This window comes from Scaptodrosophila lebanonensis, unplaced genomic scaffold, assembly GCF_003285725.1.
Source record: "Scaptodrosophila lebanonensis strain 11010-0011.00,11010-0021.00 unplaced genomic scaffold, SlebRS2 tig00000112-arrow-arrow-pilon, whole genome shotgun sequence".
NCBI lineage: Eukaryota > Metazoa > Arthropoda > Insecta > Diptera > Drosophilidae > Scaptodrosophila > Scaptodrosophila lebanonensis.
Window position 1 is genome coordinate 472,377 of NW_022060574.1, and position 13,592 is coordinate 485,968.

Genomic DNA, 13,592 nt, shown 5'->3' on the forward strand with positions numbered 1-13,592 from the left:
TAGTTGTAAGCATGGCTATATAAGTCATAAATTGCAAGAATAAAGTCAGTAAGCATGTTATCAACGAACGACCTGCAGCAACAAATATATTTATGGCTATAACTTCTTGTTAAATCGGTCTATCACAGTGAAACTTGGCATACAGACACATAATTACTAACTGGGGGTGAAAAATTTATATGATTTTATATAAATTGTATAAAAACGAAGAAAATGGGACGCTTGCTTTTTAACTACTTTTATGCGGAAAATTACGAACAATTCGGTGGAAATTGTGCTTCTGTTTAGTTCGATTTTACAACTAACTTCAAAATTCGGCTTACATGCTAAACTAAGCCAAAGGCGGCGACAAAAAGGGCGCGAGGCGACGTCCGCAAACGGCCGCTCTCGCGCTCTCTTTTCGCCCTAAACTAAAATTCAAATATTTCTCTTAAACTATCCTAATCTAAAACAGCATCTGCGCCAACAGGGGGTATTTGCAAAATTTTAGTTCGAAATTCCAAGAATTACGTTCCAGGTGAACTGTTTTCTTCCACCACAAAAATAGCTTTTGTCATTTTGCCTGACAAAACTATGCCGCTTTGACTACCAATTGCCTAATAATTATTTACGCATGATTGGTACGACCATGGCATACGAAACAAGAGAGAACGCTACAGTCGAGCAAGCCCGACAGTGTAATACCCTGTACCCAGGTAAACTTCCGTCACTGAGTTATATGCGCCCATAGCAGCAGCAAAAAGAGGAAGAAGAAGAGCGAACTTGTTGCTGCAGCTTGGGGGGTTGTACTGGCGAGAATTTGTTTTGCTAATAACTTTTTTTAGAATTGACCGAATTAAATAAATGAACAACAGTAGACAATTATATATAAATGATGTGTGCAAAGTTTTGTTTAGGTAGCATTTGAAATGTGGACGCTATTGACGAAATTCTGTAGCGGGGGAAGGGGGGGGAAATTAAAAAAAATAAAATAAACTCGTCCTTTCTCGGACCTAGGAGAATCTGGATGCCAACTTTGGTTATTCTAGCTTTTATAGTTTCTGAGATCCTTGCGTTAATCCAGACGGACGGACGGACGGACATGTCTAGATCGATTTCTCTCGTCATGCTGATTCAGAATATATATACTTTATGGGGTCGGAGATGCTTCCTTCTGCATGTTACATACTTTGCACAAACCTAATATACCCTTTTTACCCTACGGGTACAGGGTATAAAAATGGCAACACTGAAGGAAACATTCGACCTGTCCATTAGAAGTAATATGAATGTCCAGAATTGCACGTGAATGAATAGCCTGTACCACCGCGAACTTGGACAATTTGTCCATGCAGGCCAGAAAAAATCTGTGGAATAAACATCAACATGCAATATTTGTTGTTGTTGCTGCTTTGGTTCAACTTTGTGCTGCATACACACACGCATATAAACACGCATAGGTACGTGATGTAAATGTATGCTGTTAAAACTGAACATAAACATGTATTCTAATTTAATTTAATTAATTAATTTTAATTAATTAATACATTCAATTTTTTTATAATTTAATTTTAAAAAAAAATTTTTTTTTAGCTCCAAAGTTTGTTTGAAAAATCTGCATTTTTCAACCAATCGACTTAAAATTTAGTTTCTATTATATTCTATTCTATTCTATTATAGTTTCAATTAAAGAATACAAACAAAACTGCATACTTCGATTTTTTGTGTTGGAGCTTGAATTATTGGGGTTTTAATATTTATTCACTATTTCGAATGAAAAGTATGTGTTATAAATTTAGTCCGATCGATTTAAAATTTGGGTAATGTAATCTACGTAACTATATTCAATGATTTTCAAAATATGCAAACAATACAAAATATCAAACAGTTGGGGACAACTAACTGTTCGTGTAGTTGCATGCAAACGATTGAAATAGCCAAAGCAAAATGTGAGACACTAATGTGTGAATGTCCATACATATGTGCACATCTATGTATGTACATATGTATCTACATATGTATGTATGTATATTCGTCTTGCACTGACAGAGCAAGAAATGTTAATTAATTGAAAATTATATAACATTTTTAAAAGTAATTTTATCTTTGTTTAGTGCATTTGGCATTAGGGTTTTCATTAATAACTTTATGCAGCAACAACAAATATCAAATAGTTGGGGACATCACATACACACACTCATACACACAACAAGCAACAGTTCGTGTCTATGTGTGTGGTTCTCTACGTACGGTTGAAAAAGTAAAAAGAAACATACATATGGATGTATGTATGTGTGTATGCCTGTGTATGAATATAGCATGTATGTACATTCGTATTAATGTATACATTGGGCAATCGAACACAGTTGTTTGATTGTAAAAAAAAATAATGTTCTAAAAACAACAACAACTGCAAGTCATTGGCTCGCTCTTCTTCTTTCGTTTTGACCATTTAATGTTAATTGCAAAGGCAAAACGCCAAAAGTTTACAGTTACCGTCGCTAGGCAACGACTGCGTAAGCGATAGTAAAGCAGAAACCGAATAACGGAGCTACGCATATTCTGCTTCGCATTGCGGGCAGATGTATGTATGTATATGATATATTGATCTCAATAAATAATTAGATTTTATTATTTAAATATTGTGCTTATTGCATTCAAACTTCGATATTTTGATGGTATCGGTGGCTTCAACTATCGAAAGCTTTACTCTAGCAAATTGAGATGAGAATTGTCAGTGCTTTTTGATCGTTGCTCATCACTGCACGGCATTGACACGAGTGCCGTGTTTCATATTCCGAGGTTGTGCGTGACCGTATTGACTCAATATGGCACGAAAAGACTCAAATATGAATTTAAAATTAGAATATACCCTTATAATTATTCCCCTTTTTTGCACATAGTCTATCTTAAAACGTTGCGTTATCTCTATATATAAAACAGTTTGTCCTGACTAATTGGTGATCAACGCACAGCCCAAACGGTAAAAGATGAAATTTGGACTCAAGTATCCTTGTTACGACTACGCTTTTCCTCTTGGGCAACGCCGGCTGGCTCATCGGAATTCTCCTTGGGTGTGTGGTTCCAACCCTATGCCCGCGTGAGTCGTACAATAACCGATATCACGGTTCCTCCATCGATAAACAAAATGCCATCACTACAATAAATTCGACGCGCAATATACAAAACCGAATTCAAAACGTAAACAAACCAAAAAAAACTAACATAAACTAAAAGAAACGTAATGCGACAAAAAAACAAATAAACGGATAACTCCCTCAAGCCATCCGTACGAATACGGGTGACTGTAAAAGGAGATTATATACGTGCGGACGGACAGAAATTGTGGCATCGGACAACCGTGTGGGATTTTGCTGTTGTTATCCCAGGCGTACCCACCCTGCCTGTATCCAAAGGCAAAATGTTTCTTGGATACCCTTAATTTGGGCCGTGCTTGGGCTATTCCATGGCAAAGGTGAGTCTCCCGCCCCTACTGATGCTGCTTTAATGCATCATCACCAACGGTGCGACCATTAAAATTAACAATTAATTTTCAGTTTATGTGGCTACAAACATACATATATTTCAGTGTGATTGAGTGTGAGTGCAAACAATGTAAACATGGAACAAGAATTTTTATATAAAAACAAAATAAAGAAGGCTTGCCAACGGCCAATGCGGTTCTTTATGTGCGCCAACATGCAAGTATGTTTATGGCAAATAAATATGTATATAGATATATGTGTATGTGTATAAAAAAAATATGCGCGGTACAAAAAATTATAGAAAAATGTCCAACCAAATCCTAACGAGAGCTCTCGACGGTCATGGGCGCAATAGAAATATAAGACTAATATAAAACACTGCGCGCTACTGCAATTGGCAATCTTCGTACAATATAAGTGTATAAGAGTATGAATTTTTTATTAATTAAATAGAGCGCCAAGCTCTGTCTAGGTGCCACTTTCTGCCTCGTTTTGGTTTTAATGATCTATGTATATATATTTTGTTTTATCTTCTTTTTTTTTCTTTTACAGGAACTTCAATGGGCGGCGTGTGGGACCCTGCAGGCGCAGCCCATACAAACGACACGACGTAAGGCGCGCGGGATCTCTGCCTGATGTCGCTGCTCAACCGCGAACAATAGGCACGGCGCGTGGCCAAGGAACGGACTCACCGGCTTGTCTATCCTCCGCTGCTGATGGCGCAGACGGACGTGTCTGCTGTTGCGTTGTGGTGGCGCCGCTATTGCTGCTGCTACTTCTTGGGTGGGCGCCTTTGCTCCGGCTGCCACTGTCGTTGCTGCTGCTGTCGTTGAAAACGCTGGTGCTGGATCTGCTGCTGTCGTTGAAGACGCTGGTGCTGGATCTGCTGCTGTCGTTGAAGACGCTGGTGCTGGATCTGCTGCTGTCGCTGTTGCTCCTGCTACGATGCAGCTCGTGCTGCTACTTATGACGGCCGCTGCAGCTGCTGTGTATGGTTCCACCGCTGTCCGAAAACTTGGCGATATGCCGGAAAATCTATATGCCAAGGAACAAAAGGCATTTAAGCACTGGTCGGCACATTTAAGTGGATATACAGGTATGTATACATCGGCATTAGTTCTGCCTTGCATCTATATCCTTATGCTCACCTTCGAACGGCTTCTGGTTCTTCCTTTCCTTTTTCAGGTTTCAGCACGGCCTCCAGTTCACCAAACGAAAACACTGCCTCGTGGGTCTGCACCGTCGCCCCAAAAACAGGAATGGCGTGTTGCGGCTTGCCTTTTATAGGCCGGATGTCGTATGCCTGCGGATTTTTACGTCCTTGCGCATCCGTTCATCACGGCCTTGACGTTTCCCCACTTTGAGGTGCCATCGGGACACAACCCTGCGCCTGCGTGGCTGCAGTTGCCACCATGGTGCCTCGCTCGGTACCGCTAGATGGCGCTGCAGTACCTTTGTAAATTCTTGGCGCCTTCCGTAGCGCTGCCACCTTTTATTCTTCGTGACCAGCCCGATGCAACACCACCGCAAATATCCAAGTGGGCGGACGCTCGTGCCCCGAAGTGATGTTTGCGCGCATCAAACGGCTGGTGTTGTTGGAGTCCTCTGCTTCGAGTCCGGCGTTGCCTCGGATGACTACTACCGCGGCGCCCAACGTAGGCCACACCCACTCTTGATCTTCAGGTGAGTAGCTCTGGCTGCATCCTCCTCCCTATATTCATCCATTCTGCCTTAGGACAGGCGTCACACTCGGATATCCTTTGCGTGGAATACCCCCAGCAAGTTCCCTTGCAAATCTTCCAGCTCGTATGCGTTGGTGCCGATGGATTTCCTTACGCGAGCTTTTAGAAATTTCCGCGCGAATTTCGCATTGAACGCGCGGCTGAAATCACTCAATGCAAAGTTTCGCCGGTATACCTCCTGGCCGGGCGCTAGTCTTAGCCGCCGCGCACGCCGGTTATAGCGAACGCTACTGCGCTCATACGCCGCATGCAATTGTGCCTGGATTTTCTGTTGCAACAGGGATTGCCTGTCTGCTGTACTCACCGCTGCGAATTCGTGCTCGTCTAAGGACCTTAATTTCCTCGCCAATCGGTACTGCGAACCGTGCAACATCATATGTCGGCCGAATAGTGCGAAAAAAGGCGTTACTCCAGTCGCAGAATGCACGCTGTTTCTGATGGCCCTTTCAATTTCCGGAAGGTGTAGGTCCCACTCGCGGTGATCCTGCCCCAGATACGCCCGTATCGCGGACAGTATAGTTCGGTTCACCCTTTCGGACGCGTTGCTTTGCGGCGAATACACCGGTGTCCGCAGATGCTTAACACCGTAGCCCTCCATCATGTCTGTAAACTGCTTGGACGTGAATTGCTTACCATTATCGGAGTGTATGACTTCTGGAACGCCGAACGTATGGAACACTTCGTTCACCAAGAAGTCGACGACGCTCCGAGTGGTGGCCTCTCGCATCGCCTTCAGGAACGTGAATTTGGTGAAGTGATCTACCACTATGAATATGAAGGCGTGCCCCTTCCTTGATCGCGGATACTTGCCCAAGAAGTCTATGTATAACTTCTGGAACGGCCTCTCCGTGACGACTTCTGCACCAATTCCCACCTGCATCCCGTAATTGGTGGCTTTCGTCTCTTTGCAGACCACGCATTTTCGGACCACTTCAGCAACGTCTTTGGCCATTCCCGGCCAATAAAACTGCCGCCGCAACCAGGACAACGTCTTCAACACTCCTCCATGCGTTGACGCTTCGGTATGGGCCTTCGATATAAGCATGCCGGTTAGCGCACGCGGAACCCACAGTTTCCACACACTGCCTTCGAGCTGATCTTCTAGCCGATTGAAGGATGTCTTTTTGTAGATCACCCCGTTTTCAATTTTTAAATCAGGTAATTTATCTTTTTGACTTTGAATTTCGCTAATCAGCTCCCGATACTCCTCTGATTCGAATTCTGCGGTTTCTATACCCAACAGGTCTCCTGGGAAGAAATCCAACTCCTCTAAAGTTTCGGCTTCGGTGCTTCTGGACAGCATATCCGCCACGATGTTGTCGGAGCCCTTCCGGTGCGTGATTTCAAAGTCGAAGCCCTGGAGCAGCAACGACCAACGAGCCAATCGCCCGGACAAATCCTTCATGGACATCAGCCATTTCAAACTGGCGTGATCGGTTATGACCGTGAATGGCATCATTTCGATGTATGGCCGGAATTTTTGTATCGCCAATACCGCCGCCAAGCACTCCTTCTCGGTCACCGAGTAGTTCACCTGGTGCTTGTTCATCTTGGCAGAAAAGAACGCAATGGGCCTCTCGTTTCCCTGCAAATCCACCTGGAATAATACGGCTCCGACGCCAATATGGGATGCGTCACATTGTACAAAAAATGGGCGTGAAAAATCCGCGTGTACCAGCACTGGCGCAGATGTGAGCGCCTTCTTCAACGCCTCAAATGCTGCTATAGCTTCGCCACCGAGTGAGAACCGGCCTCCCGATCGCTTTTTCAAAGCCTCAGTGAGCGGAGCCGCTAAGGTGGCAAAATCTTTAATAAATCGCCTGTACCACCCGGCGGTTCCTAAGAAAGCTCGAACCTCCTTTACGGATCTTGGCACCTGTATGCGCTGTATCGCCTGCACCCGTTCCGGATCTGTTCGAAGCACGCCGCCGCCCACGATAAATCCCAAGTATTTCAACGTTTTAAAGCAAAACTTCGACTTTTGTAACCCTATCGTCAGGTTTGCCTTCTTGAGGCATTCAGCTACTCTCTTCAGGTACTCCAAGTGCGTATCAAAATCAGCCGCGAATACTACCAAATCGTCCAGATATACTTTAACGTTGGACCTCAGTTCATTCGGTATAACCTTGTCCATCAGCCGGCACAACCTTTGAGCGGCGTTACACAACCCGAAAGGCATCATGCGGAATTGGTACAACGGTCGCCCTGGTACCGTAAACGCAGTGCACCTTCTACTGGACTCCTCCAACTCCACCTGCCAAAACGCAAATTTCAGGTCCACACTGGAAATATAATATGTCTGATCGATTCCAGATAGGATTCCCTCCACGCATGGTAGCGGATAGGCATCTTTGACTGTCAGTTTGTTCAACTTGCGGGCATCGAGGCAAAAGCGGTTCTTGCCCGGCCGTCGCACTATGGTGGTGCGGTTACTCCACGGACTATCGCTTACCTCGATGACGCCAAGCGCCAGCATGCTGTCCACCTCATCCCACACAATCTTCTGCATAGCGGGTGATAGAGGGTAGTGCCTGTCTTTCACTGGCTCTGCTCCGCTGACCAATTCAATTCGGTGAGTCTCCAAAGTAGTCTTGCCTAATCCCGCTTCTTCGAAGGTTAAAAATTCTTTTTTTTACTTGTTCCAATTGCAGCTTTTGTTGTTCATTCAATTTCCACATATCTGGTTCAGGCCTTACTTCATCCTGGTCCGCATAATGCGCCACTCTATCAGCTAGCAATTCATCGAGGACAAGTCTTTTAACGGCTGGCTTTTCTGGAGGAATTAATAGTGGTGCCAAGTTAAACAGCCGCCAAAAGTCGATACCGAAATACGCGTTCTGTTCGAGTGATGGGCATACGTAAAATTCCACTTCTTTGGCCTCTTCTCGATACACCACTGGTAAACGCACTCGTCCAATTACGGCTCTGTCTTCACCGCCTGCTGTTTTAATTATCGAAATGTAATTTCTGGGCACCATGCCAATCTCTTTCAGCAGTTCCAGACTGCCCTTGCCTAGCACGCTTACCGAGGCCCCGGTATCCAGCAAACCGCGAAGCACGTGGCCTCGTACCAGTACTTCGGCAAAAATCCTCGGGTCTGCTGCTCCTTCGCGTCGCACTGCCTCGGCTACCAGCTTCTTCGTCTGCCTTCTCACTCGGAATCGTGCTCGGGCCTTTTTAACTTTGGCTGTCACCATCCTCATCCCATCTAACTGATGTTGGGCAAAAATTCTATTACGCGCCTCCAGATATGCCCGCATCTTTTCCTCGTACGGTAAAAATTTCAACTTATTACTATATGGGGTATTTTTCTTATGAAATTCTTCTTTCAGGACCGCTCCGCTGTCATCCTGGTGGGCACCTGTGTCGAGCGCGATTCGCCCACTTGCTCCGCACTCCGACGGCCGTTTCCCGTGCAATCGGGACAGGTTGGACTATAGGTGTCGGGCCTGCCACACCTATAACAGAAGACGCGCCTTTCCGGTGACATGCAGTCGCGGAAACTATGGCCGGCTTGTCTGCAGTTCCAGCAAACTAACGCGTGTTGCGGACGCCTTGCCAAACGCGCCTCTTCAACTACGCCGAAATCCGCCGACTCCTCGCCGTTAGTGTCGTCGACCACCTCCTCCACTGCCGGTGGACGGTTTCCGCCACTAAAACGTGTGCCGCTGCGTGTTGGGAACACGCCTTCTCGCCGCTGGACCATAGCTTCCACCTCTACGCATTCGTCACGTAAGTGGTCTACCGTGTACACGCGCATCGCATACACATAACGAGCTAGTTCTATTTTTAATCCTTTTTTTATATATTTCATCATCTCGTTTTCAGATGGTGCTGTGTGGAGACGCGACGCCAGTTTCCTCATGGCATGGAAGTACTCCTCAACGCTTTCGCTTGCCTTCTGCCGTCTTTCGCGCAATTGATGCATGCGCTCGAATTCATCGGCGGCGCCTTTAAAACGGGACAGCATGCTTCGTTTTAGTTCTGGCCAGCTGTCTGCCCGGTGGTCCCTGACGTACTGCCAGTACCACTCGCGAGCGTGCCCAGTTACTAACAGATGGAAACTGTTTAATACTTCGGACCATGCGCAGCGACACTGCCTCTGAAGGAACTCGACCTGGAAAACGAAGTCTTCAACAGCCATTTTTTCCTTATCGCCGCTGAAAACGATGTCCCACTTTTCGACGCGGCACCATCCGGATCTGCCATTCGCCGCTACATACGGAGGAGGCGGGTCCAGCTGACCACTCCCATCGTAACGCCTGTTGCCTCTTCGACGGGCCGACTGTGCTGCGGGATTTTGCCAATTTCGAGCTGTGTTGCTGCTATTGCCAGCTCCACTGGAGGAATTAGCTGCCGCTGGCCTTGCTACTGGACGCGAAGTTCCTCTTGCTGGTGTTAGAGGTTCAGCCTGGTATTGATGCGGCCGTTTTGGCACCGCACCCCGATTCTGGCTGACTGGCGGTTGCCATGCTCCATTTGCAGCTGAATCGCCGCAATTCGCTCGCGGTTGCAAAACTTCTTTCAACGCGCCCATCAAGTCTTGAAACCCCATTCGGATTTCCTCCTGCAACACTTTGTTGATGCCCTCTTTTTGCGATTGGCGGTATGTTTCGTTCGCCTGGGCCACTGCTGCTTCTACCACCGACGCGACTACTGGCTCGGCGTCCCAGTGTACTGCTGGTGCTATGGACGGCCTCGGAGGAGTGTGCATGAGGCCACCGGTGGAAAAACCTACGGCTCCTTCTAGGTGTTCCTCCAGCACTGGATCATCATTTCTGGCCGTTCTCGTTATACGCACGCGCAGAATCCTTTTCCATCTCAATCCAAAAAAAAATACGCTCTGTTTTTTTATAATATTTATTTATATTTTGGATTATGAATTTGTTCAGCTTTCAAGCAGGCCCCGAAGAAAAAATCGTATTAATTGGATAATTGTATATATGTATTCCAAACAATGAAAATGTTTGCAAACGCCCAAAACAACAAAAACAAATGGGCAAGAAAATATATGTACGCTGAATATGTATGATGGATAAATAAATAAATAAATAGGTACAACAATAAATAGATAAATATGTGAATTGGAATAAATAAATATGAATATAGTAGTAAAAATAAAAAAAACAAATCTTTAAATAAATTCACGTCCAACTTTGCACGGAAACCAAAAAAAAATATATATACGCTCAACCACAAGACAAATGTAACATATGTATATGCACCAAACGTAACCAAACAGACTTAATAAAATGTAAGCAATAAACAAACAAATTTTCTTTTAAACTTCTGTATATAGGGGCTGAGACTCACACTCCGCCGGAACCCAAACACGGCTCCTATAATATCTACGCCTCTACAGCTGCCCTACGCCACAATCCTGCTATATTTGTTCGCTGCTACATTTATCGCCTTGACGGCGATGAACGACAGCCAACAAATTAAATGGTTGCTTCTTGACACCCAATTCTGTTTTGTGCACCATCTGCTCTGGCTCACCGTGCGTAGCGGTGCATCGCAGGCGACTTTCCTAGTCATCCTGGGCCACCGGTACTCTACGTCCACCAGGCAAACACGATGACACCACAGCGACAGTGCACCAACGAATTGACGCAAGAAATACAACAAAAACACTGAAACGAAATAACAAAAAAAACGCGCATTGGAATCCCCCCATAGTACCCATTGCCTAGCGTCGTTCCAAATGGCAGTCGCAAACGAAGGGCTCATATTCGCACCTTCGTGACTTACTGTCCATGTCACACACGCTTGCAGTTGGTGCTATAAGGGATTCCGTCCCTACCATACCGATCGTCGGCCCCTAGCCATCGGCTTAATTTATTTTTTTCCTATCTAAATTCTCAGCCTGCGTACGGCGGCTGCCTAGACTCCTCCCCAAAACGTGGTACAGGGCCCTAAACAACTCCACCTACTCCTTGGCATTGAAAATTCAAACATCCAAGTTGGGCGCCATATTGTTACGACTACGCTTTTCCTCTTGGGCAACGCCGGCTGGCTCATCGGAATTCTCCTTGGGTGTGTGGTTCCAACCCTATGCCCGCGTGAGTCGTACAATAACCGATATCACGGTTCCTCCATCGATAAACAAAATGCCATCACTACAATAAATTCGACGCGCAATATACAAAACCGAATTCAAAACGTAAACAAACCAAAAAAAACTAACATAAACTAAAAGAAACGTAATGCGACAAAAAAACAAATAAACGGATAACTCCCTCAAGCCATCCGTACGAATACGGGTGACTGTAAAAGGAGATTATATACGTGCGGACGGACAGAAATTGTGGCATCGGACAACCGTGTGGGATTTTGCTGTTGTTATCCCAGGCGTACCCACCCTGCCTGTATCCAAAGGCAAAATGTTTCTTGGATACCCTTAATTTGGGCCGTGCTTGGGCTATTCCATGGCAAAGGTGAGTCTCCCGCCCCTACTGATGCTGCTTTAATGCATCATCACCAACGGTGCGACCATTAAAATTAACAATTAATTTTCAGTTTATGTGGCTACAAACATACATATATTTCAGTGTGATTGAGTGTGAGTGCAAACAATGTAAACATGGAACAAGAATTTTTATATAAAAACAAAATAAAGAAGGCTTGCCAACGGCCAATGCGGTTCTTTATGTGCGCCAACATGCAAGTATGTTTATGGCAAATAAATATGTATATAGATATATGTGTATGTGTATAAAAAAAATATGCGCGGTACAAAAAATTATAGAAAAATGTCCAACCAAATCCTAACGAGAGCTCTCGACGGTCATGGGCGCAATAGAAATATAAGACTAATATAAAACACTGCGCGCTACTGCAATTGGCAATCTTCGTACAATATAAGTGTATAAGAGTATGAATTTTTTATTAATTAAATAGAGCGCCAAGCTCTGTCTAGGTGCCACTTTCTGCCTCGTTTTGGTTTTAATGATCTATGTATATATATTTTGTTTTATCTTCTTTTTTTTTCTTTTACAGGAACTTCAATGGGCGGCGTGTGGGACCCTGCAGGCGCAGCCCATACAAACGACACGACGTAAGGCGCGCGGGATCTCTGCCTGATGTCGCTGCTCAACCGCGAACAATAGGCACGGCGCGTGGCCAAGGAACGGACTCACCGGCTTGTCTATCCTCCGCTGCTGATGGCGCAGACGGACGTGTCTGCTGTTGCGTTGTGGTGGCGCCGCTATTGCTGCTGCTACTTCTTGGGTGGGCGCCTTTGCTCCGGCTGCCACTGTCGTTGCTGCTGCTGTCGTTGAAAACGCTGGTGCTGGATCTGCTGCTGTCGTTGAAGACGCTGGTGCTGGATCTGCTGCTGTCGTTGAAGACGCTGGTGCTGGATCTGCTGCTGTCGCTGTTGCTCCTGCTACGATGCAGCTCGTGCTGCTACTTATGACGGCCGCTGCAGCTGCTGTGTATGGTTCCACCGCTGTCCGAAAACTTGGCGATATGCCGGAAAATCTATATGCCAAGGAACAAAAGGCATTTAAGCACTGGTCGGCACATTTAAGTGGATATACAGGTATGTATACATCGGCATTAGTTCTGCCTTGCATCTATATCCTTATGCTCACCTTCGAACGGCTTCTGGTTCTTCCTTTCCTTTTTCAGGTTTCAGCACGGCCTCCAGTTCACCAAACGAAAACACTGCCTCGTGGGTCTGCACCGTCGCCCCAAAAACAGGAATGGCGTGTTGCGGCTTGCCTTTTATAGGCCGGATGTCGTATGCCTGCGGATTTTTACGTCCTTGCGCATCCGTTCATCACGGCCTTGACGTTTCCCCACTTTGAGGTGCCATCGGGACACAACCCTGCGCCTGCGTGGCTGCAGTTGCCACCATGGTGCCTCGCTCGGTACCGCTAGATGGCGCTGCAGTACCTTTGTAAATTCTTGGCGCCTTCCGTAGCGCTGCCACCTTTTATTCTTCGTGACCAGCCCGATGCAACATCCTTTCATAGTATCCATCATAGTATAGGAGCACACCAAGAAAGGCTTTTGGAAAATTCTAGCTCCAAAGAGGGGAAAACGAGCTTTATAAAATATTAGTTATAGTGGTCATGTTCGTTTAACGAAATAGTTTGGCAAGAACAAAAATGTAACGGACTACTGAACAATTTTTTGTCAAGAACAGAAAATGTTCATTTAAATACCTTAAATGCCTTCCTACTGGTAACTTAAAGGGTGAAAGCATATGGGAAGGTTATGCACACACAAAATAAATACAATTGGAAACATTATATTGAGCCGGGTTAAGACGGGCAATACCTGCTAGTATATAATATAATAATAATAATTTTGAACTAAAATTTGGTAGTCGCATTAGGTTAGTGATTATATATCCGTATACCAAGTTTCATTATGATAG

General features: G+C 45.3%; 2 protein-coding genes across 2 annotated transcripts; both read left to right on the top strand.

The window, feature by feature from the left end:
• Positions 1–4,383: 4,383 nt before the first annotated feature.
• LOC115628207 lies at positions 4,384–4,853 on the top strand. The gene is made up of 2 exons (XM_030524202.1): positions 4,384–4,560; positions 4,650–4,853. The coding sequence occupies exons 1-2, from the start codon at positions 4,410–4,412 to the stop codon at positions 4,826–4,828; spliced, it is 330 nt and encodes a 109-aa protein (XP_030380062.1). The 5' UTR covers positions 4,384–4,409; the 3' UTR covers positions 4,829–4,853.
• Positions 4,854–12,572: 7,719 nt separating this feature from the next.
• Positions 12,573–13,042, top strand: LOC115628215. The gene is made up of 2 exons (XM_030524207.1): positions 12,573–12,749; positions 12,839–13,042. The coding sequence occupies exons 1-2, from the start codon at positions 12,599–12,601 to the stop codon at positions 13,015–13,017; spliced, it is 330 nt and encodes a 109-aa protein (XP_030380067.1). The 5' UTR covers positions 12,573–12,598; the 3' UTR covers positions 13,018–13,042.
• Positions 13,043–13,592: the final 550 nt, after the last annotated feature.

Coding starts and splice junctions, on each gene's coding strand:
- LOC115628207 (XM_030524202.1), top strand. CDS start 4,410: ATGCAGCTCGTGCTGCTACTTATGACGGCCGCTGCAGCTGCTGTGTAT. Junction 4,561..4,649: donor ACATTTAAGTGGATATACAG/GTATGTATACAT, acceptor TTCCTTTTTCAG/GTTTCAGCACGGCCTCCAGT.
- LOC115628215 (XM_030524207.1), top strand. CDS start 12,599: ATGCAGCTCGTGCTGCTACTTATGACGGCCGCTGCAGCTGCTGTGTAT. Junction 12,750..12,838: donor ACATTTAAGTGGATATACAG/GTATGTATACAT, acceptor TTCCTTTTTCAG/GTTTCAGCACGGCCTCCAGT.